The 21,400-nt window shown below is 34.5% G+C and overlaps 3 protein-coding genes across 11 annotated transcripts; 1 reads left to right on the top strand and 2 right to left on the bottom strand.

The window, feature by feature from the left end:
- The first annotated feature begins 1,239 nt into the window (after positions 1–1,239).
- LOC114394722 (WEB family protein At4g27595, chloroplastic-like) lies at positions 1,240–9,821 on the top strand. 8 transcript variants are annotated; one of them, XM_028356391.1, is made up of 20 exons: positions 1,240–1,443; positions 1,762–2,230; positions 3,306–3,368; positions 3,453–3,515; positions 3,609–3,671; positions 3,765–3,827; positions 3,914–3,976; positions 4,065–4,127; positions 4,232–4,294; positions 4,439–4,501; positions 4,625–4,687; positions 4,780–4,842; positions 4,975–5,037; positions 5,653–5,715; positions 5,826–5,888; positions 6,026–6,088; positions 6,959–7,018; positions 8,291–8,431; positions 8,830–8,928; positions 9,091–9,821. In XM_028356391.1, the coding sequence occupies exons 2-20, from the start codon at positions 1,802–1,804 to the stop codon at positions 9,559–9,561; spliced, it is 2,082 nt and encodes a 693-aa protein (XP_028212192.1). In that variant the 5' UTR covers positions 1,240–1,443; positions 1,762–1,801; the 3' UTR covers positions 9,562–9,821. The 8 variants fall into 8 exon arrangements, with proteins under 8 accessions (XP_028212192.1, XP_028212194.1, XP_028212193.1 ...); XM_028356393.1 differs by having other exon boundaries at positions 4,780–4,821; XM_028356392.1 differs by having other exon boundaries at positions 4,077–4,127.
- A 206-nt stretch (positions 9,822–10,027) lies between these two features.
- LOC114394724 (probable inactive receptor kinase At5g58300) lies at positions 10,028–13,543 on the bottom strand. Of its 2 annotated transcripts, none has more exons than XM_028356399.1 (3): positions 13,465–13,543; positions 11,314–12,634; positions 10,028–10,952 (listed from the first exon to the last, which is right to left on the bottom strand). In XM_028356399.1, the coding sequence occupies exons 2-3, from the start codon at positions 12,566–12,568 to the stop codon at positions 10,384–10,386; spliced, it is 1,824 nt and encodes a 607-aa protein (XP_028212200.1). In that variant the 5' UTR covers positions 12,569–12,634; positions 13,465–13,543; the 3' UTR covers positions 10,028–10,383. The 2 variants fall into 2 exon arrangements, with proteins under 2 accessions (XP_028212200.1, XP_028212202.1); XM_028356401.1 differs by lacking the exon at positions 13,465–13,543 and adding an exon at positions 13,141–13,422.
- Positions 13,544–16,277: 2,734 nt separating this feature from the next.
- On the bottom strand, positions 16,278–21,150 carry LOC114396716 (flocculation protein FLO11-like). The gene is made up of 5 exons (XM_028358842.1): positions 20,593–21,150; positions 20,094–20,199; positions 19,627–19,741; positions 17,807–18,763; positions 16,278–17,157 (listed from the first exon to the last, which is right to left on the bottom strand). The coding sequence occupies exons 1-5, from the start codon at positions 20,768–20,770 to the stop codon at positions 16,756–16,758; spliced, it is 1,758 nt and encodes a 585-aa protein (XP_028214643.1). The 5' UTR covers positions 20,771–21,150; the 3' UTR covers positions 16,278–16,755.
- Between the last annotated feature and the right edge of the window lie 250 nt (positions 21,151–21,400).

The raw sequence follows: 21,400 nt of genomic DNA on the forward strand, positions 1-21,400 counted from the left end.
ACAGGTTTAAATCCTCATGTGTCCTTATTAATACAATTGAAATAGTGAATGGTTTGGAAATCACATTTTTTAATAATAATTTTTATAAAGCTAAATGAATATTTAAAAAAAAAAAGGTTAAATTAAACACGCAACAACGTGAATACCTTAGATTGAATTTAACGAATAGATTATCTCCACTTTTCTAATTGGTCTCCCAAATTAAATTTTAATTAGTTTTTAATTCATATAGAGGTTAAAGTTTAATATCTATAGATGACAATGTAAAAGTCATCCAAACACAAATTTTGAGTTGTAACAAAAATGTTAGCCTCAACTTGGGAGCTTTCCTCCTCCATGCCTACTATCCCTGAGCAGTCCATAGTTGATCATTGTTCATTGTAAACGTTATCCCTGAGCACCCCCCTATGAGGAGACTCAACTGCACCAAGAGGCTTCAAAAGTTGGTCCACGTAAGAAGGGGGAGTCCCTTCCATTATCACCTCACAACCTTTTTTTGACTTTCTTTGTGCTACATTCAAAAGATCTTCTTCTTGGCTCGATTGGCTTGACTCACTTTTCTCACAAACCCTAGCAGAGCTCATCATCTCTGTTATTGCAAACTACAGACTTACTAGCAGACCCTACATAATGCTTTCATTCACTCTATTTAATTAAGAGGTACATGTGTAACAAAAAAAAAAGCTATGTTATGTACTACTAGTATTCAACCCCACGTTGTTGGAGCTTTTTCTAATCTTTATTTTTAAAATATAGAAAAAATAACACGATATAAATAAAATATTTTATTTGCATATACATTATTATTTATTTAGAATACGTAATATGAATTAACTATTCCTCTTGAATTTAAAATTATTTGGGAGTATATATGCCGTCATTAGTTTTTATGATTTCACAGTTATTTAAATTTTGATTGCTTCATAAGTTTTGAATAAAATGATTATTTATATGTTTAAAATATTAAAATAAAAATTTAAATCTGACCATACATGGCATAGTCTCACTATTTTTACCTATATAAACATCCCATTTAAATCTTAGAAGCACATAAAATTGTTAAATAGGAAATGAGTAAATCTTAGTATTAGAAGCACATAATAAAAATGTTAAAAAGGAAAAAAAAATCCAGTACAGACAAGTCCAAAAAGTAGACAACAAATGGGGGCATTAGAAGCCGTTGGATTTCTGGTACGGAACTAAAGATGTCGTGAAACTGGCATCAAATCAAATCAACGCTAAAAACACGCACCGACATGACATCACACAACACAACACGCGCCCTACCCTTCATCAATTGCTTCTTTCTCACTCACTGAAACTCAACCCTTACTTTGCAATTGCATTCCCAGATTCATTTCAGACAACGCAACCTTAACTTTCCCACATACGCTAACTCAATAACCCTTTCATTCCGTTCATTGCTCTTTCCAGATTCTATTTGTAAGTATTCTTATCAATAATTTCAATTCTTTTTCTTTCTTCAAATTATCCTCAAATTTGTGATTTTTTTATATGCTAGATTTAAGATTTCATGATGCCCATCGTTTCTAATCGCAAACTGTAAGATTTTTGTGTGTGTTTGTGTTTACGTTATGATGAATTTTGATTGAATGTGAATCTGGGTCTTGGATCCTGAAGTTGGCATTGAATTGCATTTGGGGGTCAGAGTTGACTAAACATTGGATTTTAATCATTTTATGTTTTGGGGTGGCATTTTTGAAATCTAAACATGAAATTTCTGTTTTTGTGTGTGAGTAGTGCCTCTTAGAAGTTGGAATAGAGAACTAGAGCTGGGTGGATGGAGGATGACAAGAGGAGGAGGAAGAACAAGAAGAAGAAGAACAAGCAGAACAAGAATGTGGAAAATGGGGTGGGAGAAACTGCTAATAGGGATCAGAATCTGCTGAGTAATGGAAAGGATGAGCATACTAATCTTTCCAAGACTGCAAATGAGCAAAGCTCGAATGTCGATTTGAATGGGGTTGGAGAGACATTAAGTAGGGATCACAATCTGGTAAATAATGGTAAGGATGAACCTGCTAATCTTTCAGGAGTCGCTGATGAGCAATGCATGGATGCAGATCGGAATGGGGTTGTTGAAACCCCCAATAGTGATCAAAATCTGGTGAAAAGTGGAAAGGATGAGAATATTCCATCATTAGAGTTTGCAGATGGGCAAAGTACTAATATGGATTCAAATGGTCATCCGCCAAATGGTAAAGAATGTGTAAGTTTTCCTTCAATCAATGTAGATTTTTACTTATGCTTCATTCAAGGTTTATGCTAATGGCTCATGTGCTATATTTTAGATATTTCCCTTAGATATTGTTATTACTTCTTTTATCATTGAAACATATAATTTAGTTTGAATTTCATATTATTTGTGAATAGTTTAATTGAAAAATGTTACTGGCTTCATTCTCTGTCTTTACTATAAAATTTGTTTGAGTTGAGTGTTATGGAAATGAGTGCTTTGCTAAACTAGATGAAAATATCTTTTGACAGTCCAGCTCATAAGAGCTAATAAAAAAATTGCGAAATGAAAATGATATGCTCAAACAAAATGTAGTGAAATGTCTTTATAAAATTTTTATTTTCATGTATATGCTGGCGTGTTTTATAGTTTCAAGTTTTTAATATGTGTAGCTTATCTTTCCACAAAAAATGATATACTTGTTCACAATGAGGTAATATTGGGTGTGTTTGGCAAAATTAGCTGATAAACTAGCTGAAAATTGAAAAATTAGTTGGACATTGAAAAAGTTAGCTGAAAGTTGATAAGTAGTTATTGAATTAGTTAATAAGTATAAATGACATATTTAATTACTTGGATATAACTTGAAATTTCGTGTGTGTGTGTGTATAAATATTCAAATGATTTATCTTAAAAATTAGGATAATAAATTTTTTAATTTTATTATCATTTTTTAATTTTTTATTAAATGAAAAGAGATAATATAAATGAACTTATATTGTAATGAAGTGATACTTGATGGGAGTGAGAGTGTTAGGATTTTTTAATATAAGAAGGCTAAAGGAGGATTTCTAATTAGATCAAGAAGCTTATAACCTCAAAAAGGTACATGAAATAGCATTTTAAACAACATTATAAGCTATTGAAATGAGCTTCTTTACCAAACAAATCTATTTTGGTCTAACAAACTTCTAAGTTAGTCAGATACGCTAAAAGCTAGCTTATTTGCCTTGCCAAACACACTCATTTTCTTAAGAAATTTCAACCGTTTGTTTCAAAATAATATTTCAGTTTTTATAACTTGTAGTTGTATATCATCACTCCACAGGCTATATCAGAAGAGACAATCAGGAAATTAAAAGAAGAGAATGATATACATATTCAGAAAGAGGTAATATTTTATCTGAGACGTATTTGTCCTTTGATTTATTATGTTTCAATGTTTTTATCATATGCATGGTTTATCACTCCACAGACTTTATCAAAAGAGACAATCAGGAAATTAAAGGCAGAAAATGATATGCACATTCAGAAGGAGGTAATATTTTATCTTGATAACCTTTCCTTTGTTTTAGCAATTATGTTTCATGTTTCTGTTACGTATACAACTATACATCCCATCATTTCTCAGGCCATAATGGAAGAGACAATCAGAAAATTGACAGAACAAAATGACATGCATATGCAGAAAGAGGTAATATATTTTAAATTGTATCTGAATGAGATTTTCTCCTAATGTTTTTATCTTGCAGTTTTCTTTTAACTCATATAGGCTATCTTTCCACAGATTGCATCAGAAGAGACTATCAGAAAATTAAAAGAAAAACATGATATGGATGTTCAGAAAGAGGTAATATTATATTTAGAAATATCTGTCCTTTATTTGAGCACTTATGTTCATTGTTTATATGACATGTACAACCTTTCATTCAACAGGCCATATCAGAAGATACAATTAGAAATTTGAAAGAAAAAAATGATGTGCACGTGCAGAAAGAGGTGATAGATTTTAAATTCTATCTTATATATCTAATTTAATGTTTATCTGGCATTTTTCTCATTACATGTATAGCATATCTTAAAACAGACCCTATCACAGGAGACAATAAAAAAATTGAAAGAAGAAAATGAAGTGCACATTCAGGAAGAGGTAAATTTACTTTAAACTTCATCTCAGAGATTCATGTCAGTTATTTGAGTGCTTAAATCACAAATGTTGTTTAGTATGAATGCATATAACCTATCTTTCTACAGGCCATATCAAAGGAGACAATTAAAAAACTCAAAGAAGAAAATGATAAACTACTTCAGAAAGTGGTAATATATACTGCAAATTTTATCAATTATCAGAGGGATATTTGTTTTAATGCTTAAATTGCAACTATATATTTACTTTCTCAACTGGCATTCTAGAAAAATGATTAAAAATTAGCTACCATATGTTTTGCCTTTCTTTTACAGGTTTCCTTGGAAGAGGTCATCAATAATTTACAAACTGATAATGAATTGCAGACACAAAAACATGTAATTGAGTTTGAATTAAATAGTTTTGACGAATGTGTGGAAGGATCTTATATTATTGGAATTATTTTATTCTTATCTATGTTTAACTACTGACGGGGGTATATTTAAATGAATTATCTGCAGACTAGTCTGGAAATGAGAATTGCACAATTGCAAAGTGAGAATAATTCCTTACTTCAAAAAGAGGCGAGTGATTATGTTTTCCCTTTAAAAAGATTAAGAATCATTGATTTTGAGAATATTATACATCCAGATATTTAATAGTATATCATATGTAGGCTGGATTGGTGGAAAAAACTAATCAGTTGCTGAATGAAAAGGTAGTTTTGAGCCTGAAAGCTGTAAGAATTGCTTCATCAACTTTGTCATTTCCTATACCCGCTATATATTTAACCTTAGCTGATTCATATATTTAGAAATTTTGTTAATGAAAGTTGGATGACATTTTAAATCCAATGTACATCATTCCACAGGAGAGTTTAGAGAGAAAAATAAATCTTCTGGAGAATGAGTTGAGTTCTTTTAGTGAGAAAGAGGTAATAACTTGTCTATTATCTCATGTTTTATTGCATTGGATATATTGTTTGCTTAATTGATGACCTTAACTATGTCATGTAGTGGACTAGCTATTAGCACCTGCTTTAGACTGGGTAAATATAAATAATTGAATTTGAATTGAACAATTTAGCTGAATGTTTGAATGGATCTTATGTGTGATTTGAAGTATATTATTGATGGCATATTGGATCTTGGGCCCAATCCAGATCATTGGGCTGAACAGAACAAGGATCAATTGCTGGATCCAAGCCATAAAGAAATGGAGGGTCTGGAAGGTTTATACCAAAAGGCAGCAGGATGGGTGAGAGAGAAAATTAATTAGGCAGCTGATGTGTCATGTTTTTGTTACATAGGGAGGAGGCTACATGTATATAGGGAGGAGGGTTATTAGTAAGGGGAGGCAATTTTAGAGAAAGAAAATTTTAAGAGATCTCTTGGAGGAGCCGTAGGTTCTGGTTGTTATCTTGTTTTTACAATCTCTTTGTTCATTTTACAATATTAATATATATTTGTTTTCCTTTTAGTTTTCGGTGTTCTATCAATTATTTTGATATGTTTATCTATTGACTTACATTTAATTTGATTATTTGCAGGTTGGACTTGAAACAAGAATTGCACAATTGCAGAGTGAGAATAATTCCTTACTTCAAAAAGAGGTGAACAACCTAATATGTTTTTTACCCTTTTAAAAGATGTAGGAGCATTGAGTTTGAGAAATGATTTATCAAGATATTTAATATTTTCAAATGCATCATGTGATATGCAGGCTACATTGGTGGAAAGAACCAATCAATTGCTGAATGAAAAGGCAGTTTTGAGCCTGAAAGGGGTAAGAATTGCTTCATTTTATTATGTACTACATTCACTCTCTGTATTTAACCTTAGCTGTCCCCCCTCCCTCTCATGTTTTGATTTAATTTGATTTTTTTTATTGGTAACTAAATCTTAATATACATTGTTCCACAGGAGAGTTTAGAACAAAAAATATATCTTCTGGAAAGCGATTTGAATTCTTTAGTCAAGAAGGAGGTAATAACTTGTCTAAGTACTCTGTTCTCTCATATGTTATTATATTGTTTTCTTAATTAATGACCTTAAATTTCATATAGTACATTAGCTATTGTTAGCGCCTAATTTTGACTCCAAAATATAAAAAAATGTATAGTATAATAATATATATATTTTTTAGAAAAATAATTTAAAATAAAGTTCTTGCCCATCTTTTAAAATAAAAATCCCCAAGTCCCAACAAATCTGTTTTTGGTGTCCAAAACTCCCCTATAGTGTCTAGGTTTAAGGTACCTTTCTGTTTGATGGTAATTAGGGATTTGATTGGAAAATAAAAAAGATTGATTGATTGATTGGACGAAATAGAGGTGGTTTTTAAATGAGGTCAAGGGGAGTTTGGTAGCAGTATCCATGAGCCTCTCCTCTACAGCCATAAATCTTTATGGATTTAGAATAGAAATTGTTTCCCCTCTGACCTTTACATAAGGGCATATTAGTTCTGTACCAACCAATTCTATGTGAATGGCAATGGATAAGCAGAAGGCTATATTATTGCAGACTACTGACATGCTCAATACTTAGTAGATAGAACTGTCAATAATGCATTTGAGTTCTTTAGAAAATGCAAGAACATTTTACCATCAATGCAATAAGAGTTAAAAGGAAGAACAAGGACTAGCACAACGTTTTTGATCTGAAATGTGAAAATATGCCTGTGAACTGTTTGTTCATATTTCGTTTATTCTTTTTCCCTGTATTTTGCTATTCCATATTGAAAGCAACAATTTTGTCATCATAATTTTTGGTATTGTCTGAGGTGATGAATAATGCATGCTTTATTTCTTGTAAATTTCTCCCTTATCAGAGGCATATCATGTGTTTTATTTACAGAATTCAACTAAAGAAACTATTTCAAACCTGAATGGAAACATTGCTGTGCTACAAGCGCAGGTATGTAACTCATGTATATACACTAATATTTTTCTTGAAAAACCTAGGAAAGTATTATAGATTATTATTTTTATATATCATTAACTGTAGTTTTCTTGTCATAATCTTTAGGATTCATAAACTTTTAACTCGTTTGAAACATTATCTTGTAATGTTCAGTTTTGGAATCGTTTATAGAATAGGACTGCCATTTGAAGTGAGCCTTATGATTCATCAAAACACTGCTGCAATCTAAGTGTATAATTATAACTGTATATGTGAAATAAAAAATAAATCTTTGCACAGTTCTTTAATCTTTACTTGGGTAGTAATACTTGCATCTCTTATAAGTCAAGTGCCTGTTGTTTTCCTTGCATTTTTGAGACTGTTAAGAGTGGCCTGACTTTCAGAAGTTCTCTGTCTCTTCAACCTAGCTGTTGAAATAAGATATAGCAAAATTTTCATTTTACTGTGCCAAGAAACGTTATCTTGCAAGTTGATATCTCTTAGTAATACTTGTTACTGGTTTATAGTGAATGCTATTGAAGCTTATAAAAAAATGGTCTGAGTAGTTTTATTTGCCCAAGAGCAGATGCCTTGAGTGCAGATGAAAGTACCAGTATTTCTTCAACTTTTCTTACTTAAGACATTGTGGCTATCTGACATTTCAGGTTGTTTTTCTACTTGTTTTTGGACTTGATATATTTAATTTTTTAGAATGCCTTCATTTTGGCTTATGTTCTTTTGGATATCTTTGATGAACTTCTCATACAAATGCTGCTCCATTAATTAAGTATTGTTTTACTCCCATTGGTTTCAAACATCGACTTGATGAATTACCCTCTCCTCATTGATAAGAACTTTGGGAGAAGCTCACCACAAAAGCTAGACATAGCTATAGAATTGACTGTGGCCTTATAAACCCCTTACTAGAATTAGATCCTCACATCTAACCATGCTCGGCAACCTCGTCACCCATGTGGGTTAGGTGTGCTCTTGCCCTTTGACTAGTTGCGGGAAAACATGGCTGGTGTCACCAGCTGTGCCACTTGTTTGCAGCTGAGAAACATGGTGAAAAGCTTTGATACTAATGGATAATAACCTTGGGAGAAGAGAACAACACCAAAGCTAACTATTGTACTAGGAGAATCCCAACACTAGAATCCCGTACTTCCAATGTGGGACTCAAGTTCCATACCTTGCAATTGGATCCTAACATTCACATGTTATTTGTCCATTTCATAACAAACCTGTGTTAATTCTGATATGGAAATTAAAATCAAAGTTTGGCAGGTGGAAGAATTGGAGGAGTCCAGGAATAATCTTTTTCTAGAAAACCAGCAATTGAGGGAAAAAGTGTCGAGTCTTCAGTCAACGGTCCAAAATCATGAAAACAGTAACACTTCTTCCTGCTCATGGGATGCATCTGTAAAGGTTTTACTTTTGTTACCCTACATGGTTTAAATCTACAGTACACATTCATTCTTAGGAAAACTAGTTTTCTTGACTTTTTATTTTTGAAAGAAGGAAAGGATCATTGATGGAATGATGGTTATATATGACTCTGGATAATGATCTTCTAATGTGTTATATTTGATGATACTCAAATCTATGGTGGTGGATGGAAGTCTAGCAGTCCATGGCTGTTACCAGTTGCATTTTAAGTTGTCATATCTTAATTTCCAAATAGGATGATGGAGCATGACCATGAGTTACATGTTATAAACCTGTCAAATGTGTGAATTAGTGACTTGAAGTAGGGAGGAAGAAGAATCTTCACTGCTTGCCTATTTATATTGCCTCTGATCATATTTCATTTTTTTGGTGGACAGGATCTTGCTTCTGAAAACGAGGACTTGAAGTCTGAAATTGAAGCAGCCTTTACGTTGGTGGAGAAATTGATGGCTGAAAATGCAGAACTTGTTGAGAAGGTAATATGCCAGGTTCTTTGTGGTTATTACTTTTATTAAAGAATATCACGGATTGCTGATGACTTACTAGAGGGTTTCATATTTTGGTTTTAGTAGATTTAGATTGGTTGGGTTAGTTTGTATAGGTAGTGTTATGCATGTTTAATCCATTTTTATCTTCAGGTCACCGAGTTATGTGTTGAGCTGGATCACCGAAGTGCAGAAGTCGGACATTCTGGAGTCACTGAATCCAATGGGATGACTGAATTTGTTAAACCTACTGGTGTTGCCATTCCTCTACCAGAATCTGCTGAGTATGCGTCTGTATCATCCCCCAAGTTGAATTCATTGGAAGAGACTTCAGTGAAGGATAATGGTAACTCTAATGATGCTAAGCATGTTGTTGGGGTAACGTCAAACTCGTCGTTGGTATCGGCTGATGATGCTGGAGAAATCGTGCAAATTCCATTGGATGATAATGAAATACAAGATATAGAGTTGCAGGATGCTAAGAATGTGGAAAATGATGCTGATGCTGTGCCAATCACAGATGCTCCCCTTATCGGTGCTCCATTTCGTTTGATATCATTTGTTGCTAATTTTGTTAGTGGTGCTGACTTGGTTAACCAAAGCTCTTCAAACACTGCTCGTTGACTTGGTTGACCAAAGCTCTGTTTTTTTTGGCTGGCAGTCTTGAACATACAATAACCTCACTTACATTAGGCAGAATACCAATATAGGTTGGCCTAATTTGGGCCATTTTAATGTTTGTATGTTAATTCTTTGAACACGGAAATATTGTACTGGGGAAAAGCATATAGTTTTATGTGTTCTTACTTCATATTGCTTTCACTTTTGGAAATTATACCTTTAAAAAATGGCATCATGAATAGACATGCATTAATTGGTGACTCGCTTCTGCTGTTGTCCGCGATGAATTCTTTCATTTTGGTGAGTGATGTTTTCACCTAAACTCGTGATAAATTGCAAAATTGGTCTACTTGTTGGTTGACTTAACTAGTATTTCTCCACGAATACTAATACAATAAGATTTTTCTTTTCTGGACATTGATGTATTTACTTACGGAATACATCGCATTGGAAGAACTTGCGAAGCATGTGAAGCTATAATTCACTGAATCAGATATATTACCATTTTATGTTGACCGAATTTTGATTTATTACTTCAGTGTGGTTTTAAACATCAGGTTAAAGAAATCACGAAAAGGCAAAAAAAAAAAATGGCAAGATACATAAAAATACAGGTATTTTTCTATTGATGCTAAGACCTCAAACGAATCTTGACTAGGCATGTTTCGATGTATAGGCAATTGGTGTATATTGTTCTTGCAGTTTGTTGCCACGGGCATATGGAAAATATTCATGCATCTTCCTCTGCTAAGTAGCCATCCATTTAGTTGTATAGAGTGAAACCATAGGACCCTTTGAACTTGTCTTGTGAGAATGATGGCTGGTTTAATAAATGGATGCTCTAAGTTCTTCAATTGTCCTGACAACTTCCTCCATTGAAGGTCTCGCGTCCGGCATCACTGCCACGCATGCCATTGCCAGTTGCAGCATCTGCACAAGTTCATCTTCAATGTTCGGATACCTCATTAGCTCAAGATCAAACACTTCAGCAGTCCATTCCTCTCTAACAACAGATTGGACCCACTTTGGAAGATCAACCACTTCATCATGCCCTGAATACTGAACTGGTGTTTTGCCAGTCAGCATCTCAAGGAGGAGAACACCAAAGCTGTACACATCAGATTTTTGAGTTGATTTTCGTGATTCGATAACTTCAGGTGATCCATAGCCTGGACTTCTGGAGGAACCACAGAAATTTGTTAGGGGAGTTAGGCCAAAATCTGATATGCAGCCTTGAAGATCTATTGAGAGAATCACATTAGATGATTTTATATTGCCATGGACAAGTTTCTTTCCATTGGCTGAGTGGATATGAGCAAGGCCCCTAGCAGCTCCAACTATGATCTTCAATCTTGTATGCCAATCTAGAGGAGCTCGTCCAGTTTCCGTTGTTCCTGTCAATTGTCATCATGTTTCACATGCCATATTAAGAAAATGACACATCAATGGCAATGTATTTTACCGCCTCTAAGCTTACATGGTCAAGCACCTCCAGTATAACAGTATAAGACCACCATTTAGTGTATTTGTCTCTTAACGTGCACAGTAATATTTAGGTTTGTTCTAATACTAATATCTAGTAAACCCAACATGAAACTAGATGTTAAGCATATAACATCACTGTGTTGATAGTAATATTGATACCAGTTAGTTGTTTATCTTGTTTTACATCTATAATAAGAAAAGAAAGCTATACGACACTGCCAGCTATGAACCTTTAGTAATCAGGAAAAAGTTCAAAGTAAGAGTAATTACCATGCAATAACTTGGAAAAACTGCCGGCTGTTGAGTAGTCATAAACCATTAGTTTTTCATCTTTGGAATAGTAGTAAGCACGAAGGGGAATCACATTTGGGTGATGATCAAGTCTTTGGACAATCTCCATTTGCTGTTCAAATTCTTTTTTTCCCATTGCCACTTCTCTTAACCTCTTCACAACTACTGTTGTTCCATCCTCCAAGATGGCTTTGTATGTTGTTCCACAACTTCCCTTCCCAAGGACTTCAGCTGAAGCTCTTAACAAGTCCTCCAGATCAAAATTATAAGAACAACCTTCAAAGAATACAAGCTTGTTTCTCTCGGGCTCTTGCACACCACTCCCAAAGTCCTCCTTAAGCTTCTGACCTTTCTCTTTAGGTGCTACATTTTGTTCACCAACTTTTTTCTTGAAACAGAAGAACACTACTAAGAGACCTGGAAGAAACAGCAATGTGACACCCCCCAAAACAATTGCTATTTTTGCTCCCTTGCTCATTTTCCTGTTTGATAGATCACTTGGTCTTTGAGAGACTGTTGGTGGAGACAATGTGGTATTAGGGGAAACTGAAGAACATTGTTTCAAAGGTGCTCCACATAACATCAAATTCCCTCTAAATGAGGAGGCAGGAAACTTATGGAGACCTGAAGGAATAGATCCATTCAAGTAGTTGAAGCTCAAATCCAAATCCTTAAGGCTAGGAAGGTTAACATCAGGAATAGGTCCTGTGAGAGAGTTGTTTTGGAGGTTAAATCCTATCAGATGTGTCAAGTTTTGGATTGAGGCTGGAATTTGTCCTGTAAAAGAGTTATGGGACAAATCAAGAAAGATAAGCCGCGGTGGCAGAGAATCAGGAATAACACCTGAGAAGTTGTTGTGTTGGAGATATACAAAGCGCAGGGAAGGAAGGGAAAGTAGGTCAGTTGGAAGGTTCCCCCTCAAGCTGTTGGACCTAAGACTGAGACTAATGAGGCCATTAAGCTTACCAAGTGTTCTTGGTGGGAGAAAACCACGCAATCCGACACCTGGAAGCCTCACAGAAAGCACATGAGAGCCATCATGACTGCATGTAACTCCCACCCATGAAGTGCAGATTGAGGTACTAGAGTTCCAATTGACCTTTGGACCATGATGAAGTGCAGCAGCAAAATCAAGGAGGGCTTGCTTTTCTGACTGTAGATCAGCTTTAGTTCGAGTAAACACAAGCAGGAGTAGGAAAATTGGTATTGTGGTAAAGTAGGACTGTAGCATCATCAAGTTTTACTGTTGAATCAAGGTGCGGGAACTCGTTGTCTGGTTTCAATGATTCCACTTGTTTCCCTAGCAATTGAGATTTCAAAGTATTACACACTAATCAGACAGAACAATTGTAAGTTTGTAACCAATAACCAAGCATGCAATGCAACAAAACAGTTAGTTTATCAGTCCCTTAGTTAACCTGTACTAGAATTTGTCTCTCATTTTTTAAAGACATGAATATCATTACAAATGATAGAAGAAGTACAAAAAATTGGCAAAAATGAAAAATCTATCACAGAAGCATTTTATTTATGTCATTCATTAAGAGAATATTCTCCTTGGATTCACGATATAATGAAACTAGTTGTACCCTTGGAATTTTCATGCGCTTTCTCTTTGCTGGATAAAATATTCTTCTCATTCTAAGCACACAAACAAGAACAATGCCATGCCAGAAACTTTAAGAATTATAGTTTTATGTAACATATTAATTTGTTCTACAAGTGAAAAGAACACGAACTCACTAAAAAGTAAAATGAAGAGGAAAATGCAAAACTAAAATGCTAGTAATTGAGAGAAGAAAAAACCTTGAAACCAGGAGAAAGGGAAAGCAAGTTGGAAGTGGAAACCAATATAGGGTGTGTTGAGAAGTGCAAGTTGTGCAAAATGTATAAATGTGATTTTGGGAAAGAAAAGGTTTTTGATAAAGCAGTGTTGGTTTTGTAAATTGGAGGTAGTAACGGCCAAGAGGAGGCAAAGACAAGCTTTAACGGCATAGCTTCAGGAACACGCCAGAATCCACACACACACACACAAAACCAGAGAGACATTAGAGAAAGAGAGGCTTATTAAAAGCATTATAGTACTATATAACTATCATACAATGCTATAGTACTGCGTAGAGATTTTACTTTTGGTTTTCCTGTTTATGATTTGGGAGGCACACACTCAACGTTCAAGTCTCAGCTTCAACTTGAAGCCTTCTTCCTCATGAAGCACCCACCCACATATATGCATATATACCACACACTAAGTCAATTAGCGTTACACATTTCAATAAATCATTCTTTTAAAGTAATAATGTACGCCTAACTATATTATCACTATTATTAAATATTATTCAATATACCACCAAACAAATAGAACAACTTGTGTCAAACAATAGCTTAACTAGTATTATTGAGATTGAATCTTGATATGCAGAGGAATTTTTTTTTCTTTTTGTCTAACAAGAAGAAATATGAGACTTTTTATTTGACATCTAACTAATCCCCTCATACTAAGATGGATTATTTTAAGATAAAATAATATTTATAATTATGATTTTATATCTAAGTTCTGGGATCGAACCTCAAATCTTAATTAAAAGACCACTAGAGGAAGCCTAATATCTTAAATCCTCTTCTTGTACTTTTTATATCAATATCAATTTGCTGCTTACAAAAAAAAATCAAATAGAGAATTTTTTTGGCTCATAAACATTCTCAATGAAATCAATCAGTATTGTCTACTATAGAAACTTAATAAATCATATTTTTAGTTATATCTTAATAAAAAAATAAGGGTTGAGATTCTCTACTGTTTAACGGTTTATTTAAACCGTAAGAGATGTGGTCTCGTGTTAGCTAAGTTGTAAGAGAATTTTTTTAAAGGTTACTAGGAATGAATTACATCAAAGATTTTTTTTTAATATATATATATATATATATATTTGAATTTTGAACTGTAGAATGAAACTTAAAACTATTCTAACATGCAGATCTCGATGGAAGGTATGGGTTTCCTTCCCGTTTCCCATTTTCCTATGAATTGGCCATTGCCTCAGTTACAGTTACAAAATTTAATTTACCTCAATTCCTTGGACTTAGTTCTTGTTTTGGATCACGAATAGAGTGGTGCTCGAATCACTAACATAATCTATTTTTTTACCAATTTATTTTTGTAACTCATAAATTTTTTAATTAAAAAATATTGATATTACTGTTAGACCACGTTTATTGCTGTTGTGTAACTAAAACCTAAAACCAAAAACGGACATCTTGATCGTGAAATAAAGGGGCAAAAATAAAAGAGCTTTAGACACGCATAAAAGGGTACACATTACACAACAATTAAGGAATACTATTTACACTATTTTTTTTTCCTATTCAAACTATGAGTATGAATTATATAAATTAAGGGTGTCCCAACTCACAACACAACAGTTTCCACACAAAGAGAGACTTTGCTTCTGCCTTCTGATGAGACTTTGAATAAATAGGGTTGCTTTCTCTTTTATGGGGCCTTGGATGCCAACTTGTGAATTTAATGTAGGGTTTGGAAGGGCTTGTGCATGGGAATGGAAATGGCAATATGGCATGGTGCTTGTGACAAAGGGCACTCATCCAGAAATAGAATCATTGGCATTGATGTGGTGAGCAGCATTGCATTCTTGAAGTGAAAATGATGTGTGGAATGTTGATTGTCTTGTCCCCTCCCTAGACCCAAAGGACCACAACTAAAGTATGAGCCTGCAAACCATGTGTTTCAAATTTTTGTGGGTCCAATTTCGTGTCCGTTGGGAAGGCATATTTACCCTTACGTTATTAGACGTTTGAATTCATTTAAAAGATGCACTCAAAAGAAGCATCCAAACTGTTGTTCCACATTGATGAAAATTTTATTTGAGTAAATTAGTATCACTCTAACAAATAATAGTCTTTAAACATTAAGGGTAATAATGTGTGTAAATTTTTTAATATCTGAGTTCAATTCCTTCAAATTAAAAATAAAATCTTTAAACTAATGAAACTATATAAGTAGTCTAAAGCATTAGACATTATGCTACATGGTTCCAAAAATATTGGAAAATTCTTCAAATTAGTTCCTCAATATTAGTAAAATATATCAACCCAAGAATTAAATTGATGAATATTCAATACTTTAGGATCTACTTATAATTTTATTAGTTTAAAGATTATTTAGGGGAGAGAGTGATACTTCAAGGACTAAATTGGTGATTTATTCAATTTTATTGAGTATATAAATAAAAATAATAATCTAAAAATAAATAAGATGCCCATTCACACTTACCGTATGCTGGTAATCCATTAATAAGGTACTAATGCTAATGGAGTAAACTCCTTTGTATTTTTTAGTAGATTGTACTTTGGAAGGTTTGAAATGAATTTCTAAAAAGAGAAAATTGTGTCAAGAGTCTTATTTATACCCACCATTTGACGGTTAGAACCTAATAAGAAACTCCTACAGGGCCCATGTTCTTTATACTTCCATTTTTATTCTTCACACTCCCATTTTTTCCCCCAAAATACCCTTATTTCCTCTCACCTTCACACTAGGTTGTGCCGACTTAAGAGGGCTGTTGCTTTATGGACCTACAAGTTGCTTCCTGCTTCCTTCCTTGAATGTTATTTTTTTACCATTCAGATTGGTCATTCCAGAAGCCAAAATTTGCATTCAATCCAAAATGTAATTTTACATTTCAGATGATCATTCCGGAAACAAAAACAAAAGGATACAGGAAACAACTTATAAGTGTAGGAAACAACAATCACTTAAAAGTCATGCTTTGCCAGTTTTGTGAACTTATTGGGTGTAGACATTTTTCTTTCACACACGTTACTTGCAACAATGACTATTTTGATTATATTTATTTTACTATAATGTAAAACTGTTTAGAATATTTAATGTAATTCCAATGAAAAACAAATAAACACTTCTAATGTTTTTAAAGAATTTATCAAAATTTGACTATTGTACATGGGTTAAGTAAAGAGCACAAAAATGTAGAAATACAACTCAACTCAACTATAGTGTTCATTGCCAAGTGGGAAATAACACTCAACCATAGTGTTTGCATATGACATCACATCCCGTTCATCTCTATGTACTCACAGTACATTTGCCTTTTGACAAACGCATACATGGTATGCAACTCACTCATTTATGAAAATTCTCATTCTCCCAAAGAAAGTTGGACCTCTGTCATGTAATTTTTTCCTGCATTGTTTGTATAGCTTTAAGATCAAAGTTGAATCCACTGATTTCTCAGCAGATTGCAGAAAACATATGAATGCATCTTCACTTCTTTACCTTGGAGCTATATAAGTTGAAACATCCCATTCTTTCAAAAAATTGAGATAATAATTAGAACATAAAATAGCATGTTACAAATGCACTGGGAAGAACCTCTATAGATATTGTTATAAGAGGCCAAAAGGTTCAGGAAGGTGCTCAAATCCATTATCAAATATGGGGCCTTGATCACACTTATCATCAGCACCATGCAGCCAGTTTGTGTTCTTCAAATCTTCTTTAAACAATAGTGCATCATAACGAGAACTCTCATAGATGTCCACTTCGCTCAGTTTTGCAGAATATTGTCTTTCATCTGCATCTCTTCCTTTCATCATCATATTCCTATCAATACCATTTCCCACATCAAAATTGGCTCCATTTTTACTGCTTATCATGCTTCCATTCATGTCAACAGATGCTGGAGCACTCGAGACTCGATGAGATTTGGAAGTGGAAGTTCTAATACTTTGAGGAAAGAGTGTGGTGCTTGATAGTGAACGAATATTTCCTGAGCTGTTCCTTATATCCTGTTAAATGAAAAAGCACATAGAGAATCAGGTTTGAGTTGATAGCAGAAACTTGCTAGAAGCATGCATCTTCTCAAAGTAAGCTCCAGCAACCAAATAAATGCTTATAACTATGATTCTGTTTGGATAAATTTCTCTACAAGAACTTTTAGAGAAAGAAAATAAGAAGGTAAAATGAATTTAACTTCTAGCATAAGCTAAAATCAACTTATGCACTTTTATAGAAACTCTATTCTTTTAACTTCTTCGAAAGCTAAAGAGTGTAAGTTGATTTTAGCTTATGGAGAAATTCAATGCATTTTAGCTTTTTATTTTCTTCTCCTATAAGTGTTTATGGAGGAGTTTATCCAAACAGATCCAAATGCCTAATACCATAACTTTGCTCAAAGATAAATGAAATATCAAGACAAAAGTGTCCAAATCATAAAGTATCGCAAGGTGAATGATGAATCATGGCATTGATGGCAAGGATTGCCGTATCATTTGGGCCATGATTTTCATTCAAAGTGAAAGTAGTTTGGTAGTATAAAGCTTCAACCTAATGTCTATTATGATCATGAAAAAAATGTGAAACAGTTGAATGTTGATGGCTCTAATCAGTAAACTTTGACTTTAATCCTACAGAACTGAAAGAGTAGGGTATACGAACCATGTGCTTAATAGCCATATCCAAGGATTTCTTTGAGATAGTCCTCCCAAATCCAGTGTTGTCAGGAGCAGTAGTTGAGGACCTAATAGATTTCCTTGCAGCCACCTCAGGAGCATGTGAGACTTTTCTAGGCTCAGAAGCATCAGCATGATGGCCATTGGAATAGCCACGGGTTTTTGCTGCAGGTTCTGTCACTCTCCCCCTACTAACAATAGGAGATGAATGCCTCCTTGGCATAGTAACTGGGGAGGCTTGAGTTTCAGAAACATTTGCCTTCATAGTGACACCACCAGGACGTGATCGACCTGCAGAAACCGGCCTATCAGGCAATGTTGTTCTCAGGTTTGGTGGTGTTTCAAGTGGGAAATCAGGTGGAACAATTGGCTGAGGTGGAGGCCTAACTCGCGGGCTTGGTGAGCTTGGCCTTGATGCAGGTGCTGAACTGCGTCCATTCGATGAAACACGGCCTGCTGAAGTTAAAGAACCTGTTGTAGGGGAAGGTGATGGAGATAAAGATGGCATTGAGCTCCTACGTGTGGGAGTAGAAGGCCGAGACAGTGATCGAGTTGATGAAGCAGATGGAGAATGCAAGTTCGCAGGAATGTGAGGCCTAGAACTAGGAGTGGAAGGTCTTGAGCCTTGTGATGATGGTCTATTCTTTTCAGCAGTAGAGTTGGTGGAAACTGAACGCGGTTTGGAGGGTGTTGAGGACCGCGATGCTGTGGGGCGAGACGAGGGAGTGGAAGGCCTTGCTGCAGATGAAGAGTGAGTTACGGGGGAAGATGGTCTAATGTAAGATGAAACTGAGGCTGAACTTGTGTTGAGGATTGAAGATGAGTGTCTGTTTGAAGAATAGGAGCTGTACTGTGAGTGTGAAGTGGAAATGGAAGAGCGAGTTACTGAACTGCTTCTTGCTGGTCTAGAGGGGGGATTGTTCTCTGATTGTGAGACTGCAAGCTGAAAGAAACATGATTAACAAGTTAAAACTTAATAGCATCTAGCTAACCATTTTTAACTGGTCAGTAAATTATAAACTAGTTCTCCAAGTTTCTGTAAGTTGAAACATTAACAGCAGCAACCAAGCCTTATCACATTAGGTGGAGTCAGCAACATGGAACAAATAATGTCATAGTGTTGTATTGTGAATCATCATGTCGACAGACAAACTCACAGAAACTATGCTTTAAGATCCTGTTTGGATAAACATTTTCATAAGCACTTATAGGAGCAAAAAATAAGAAGATAAAATGAATTGACCTTCTCCCATAAGCTAAAATCAACTTATGTGCTTTAGATTTTGGAAAAGTTAGATGAAAGAACTTTCAAAAAAGTAAAATGCATTTGTTAATGTTAGCTTATGAGAGAAACTCAAATTATTTTACCTTCTTGTAATGTTATTTTTTCCGATAAGTGTTTATGGAAAATTTTATTCAAATAGGACCTAGATCCTCATTTCAACTCACAGAAAGTGTGAGTTGAAACAAAGATTTGAATAAGCACTTCAACTGCTGCTGAAATTGTAATACTCAGTTGTCATAAGCATATTGGTTAGAGAAGCTAACTTTGCAAACATCTAATACCAAAAGCAAACACACATTCCATCACCTTATCCTTCTTCACTCCGAAACCCCCCAAAAAAGCAAAGACCCTGGCACCTTGCTGGTAGGGAGGAGGGTAATCCTCCTTCACTAAAATAGAAGTTTATAGCTAATATCTCATCAATCCATTTACTAACAAGTCTGAACACATGGATGTTGGTAACATATTTGGAATGAATTTGCAGAAATTTCATGTGTAAATTATGCGAGGTACACACATACCCTTGAGGCCTTAGAGGTAGATGTTGATCTAGTCAAACTTCTCCTTGGAGGAGCTAAGGTTGTTTGGGTTTCTCCTTCTGATGGAAAAACAGGGGTCCCCGGGGGAGTGAGAAGCCTAATAACACAATAATCATAATAATTACAAATTGGGCAACCAACAGTAATCTTAATTTACTTTATTCTGTGTATATGCATGTAATAATTCAAAAAGCTGAATAAACACTAACCCAGCAACTAAAACATTCTAATCTGAATTAAACTGAATTGGTTATGAATTCCATCAAAGTATATATTTTGAGAAGAAGAAAAATTTTCAGCAATTGATCCCGGATCTATGAATAATCTGAAACAACATAAAATTGCTAATAAAGCACATAGATTTCCCTGCCACTGAATGTGATTTCTTAGTTTTATTAGCCAAATTGAGTCTACAAACAAAGAGATCATGACAAATTTGAATAGCATACCAGTCATAATCATGCTTCCCTCCTTCTGTAGATGATAACAGATCATCAATCCCACTTCTAACCGGTTTCGCTGTTCCAACTGAGAGCCTCCCCAGTTTCACCGAAACTAAATCCACAAAAACAAACCATCATCACACACATAATATAAAACATAGAGATCACCTAAAAAAAACAAAAAACATGGCCAAGAGGCTAGACCCTCATAATATACATTGGAAATTAACCATAACTTAATCACAACTTTCATAATCATGCAATTCCTTCACAAATGGCAATTATCTATAATAATCATTTAACAACATTATCATCATCACCATCATCATATTTTTGTTAACCATTACAAAACATCCTTTTCATTCCCACTAAACAAGGAATGTTTTTTCTTCTTCTTATAATTGGAAACTAGTATCAAACAAAAACAGAAGCAAGAAGAAACAAAAGTGTTGGGAGATATTAAGAATAGAGAGAAAGAAAAAAAAAAGATGGAGCAAGCAAGCACCATCTGAAGAGTCATCAGAAGAAGCAGCAAGAGCGAGGGAGCGACGGTTGTCGGAGAAAAGATCGAGGTTGTCATCGTGGTGGTGGTTGTTGTTGGCCACCCCATTAAAACTATGCCCTCTACGGTGATGGTTGAGGGATCCCAATAGAGACTCTCTCACATTCCTACCACTCATCATTCTCAACAAGATCTAAAACAACTGCATCACACAAAAACAACACCACTCACTCTCTCATGTTTCATGTTCCATGTTTAGATCTATCTCAAGTGCTTTTCTTCCATGTTGTGCTCTCATTGTGTGTTAAGATTAGATGGGGTGGTGTCAGAGAGAACTAAAAAAATCACACACACCCACATGGCTTCTTTCTCAGCCCCACTTTCCCTCCTTCTTCCTTCTTCTTCTCCATAATACTATTATTTCATTCGTCAAAAATCCAACACCAAAGATCTCATCTTTGTTTGAGAGACACACTTACTATTTACAAAGTGAAATAATAATGCCCCATCCGCACATGGCATGGGATCGAGGTTCCCTTGTCCCTTATGTTGTGCTGCTTTTGTGGACTTCTCGTGCTTCCAGCTTCCTTAATCCTTTAGTGTTATTATTATTTTACTTTTTTTTTTACATTTTTTTTAAAACCACGTATATTTTTCTGTCGAAATAATCTTGTTTGAGTTGATAGAATTATTATATACTAACAAAATTTTCACCCTAAGTATTTAATAAAGTTATATATCTAAAACTTTAATCGATATTGATGGTTCAGGCATAACAACTCCAAAACAATTAATCCTAGTGTTTGATGAT

Source organism: Glycine soja, chromosome 18 (assembly GCF_004193775.1).
Source record: "Glycine soja cultivar W05 chromosome 18, ASM419377v2, whole genome shotgun sequence".
NCBI classification, from domain to species: Eukaryota; Viridiplantae; Streptophyta; class Magnoliopsida; order Fabales; family Fabaceae; genus Glycine; species Glycine soja.

Bases quoted from the DNA above. Each gene is read 5' to 3' on its own strand.
- LOC114394722 (XM_028356391.1), top strand. From the start codon at position 1,802: ATGGAGGATGACAAGAGGAGGAGGAAGAACAAGAAGAAGAAGAACAAG. The intron at 4,128-4,231 runs GTAAATTTACTT...ATCTTTCTACAG, and splicing joins AAGTGCACATTCAGGAAGAG to GCCATATCAAAGGAGACAAT. The intron at 8,929-9,090 runs GTAATATGCCAG...TTTTATCTTCAG, and splicing joins ATGCAGAACTTGTTGAGAAG to GTCACCGAGTTATGTGTTGA.
- LOC114394724 (XM_028356399.1), bottom strand. From the start codon at position 12,568: ATGATGCTACAGTCCTACTTTACCACAATACCAATTTTCCTACTCCTG. The intron at 10,953-11,313 runs GTAATTACTCTT...GACAATTGACAG, and splicing joins TTTTTCCAAGTTATTGCATG to GAACAACGGAAACTGGACGA.
- LOC114396716 (XM_028358842.1), bottom strand. From the start codon at position 20,770: ATGATGAGTGGTAGGAATGTGAGAGAGTCTCTATTGGGATCCCTCAAC. The intron at 20,200-20,592 runs GTGCTTGCTTGC...TTGTGGATTTAG, and splicing joins TTCTGATGACTCTTCAGATG to TTTCGGTGAAACTGGGGAGG. The intron at 19,742-20,093 runs GTATGCTATTCA...TTGTGTTATTAG, and splicing joins GGGAAGCATGATTATGACTG to GCTTCTCACTCCCCCGGGGA.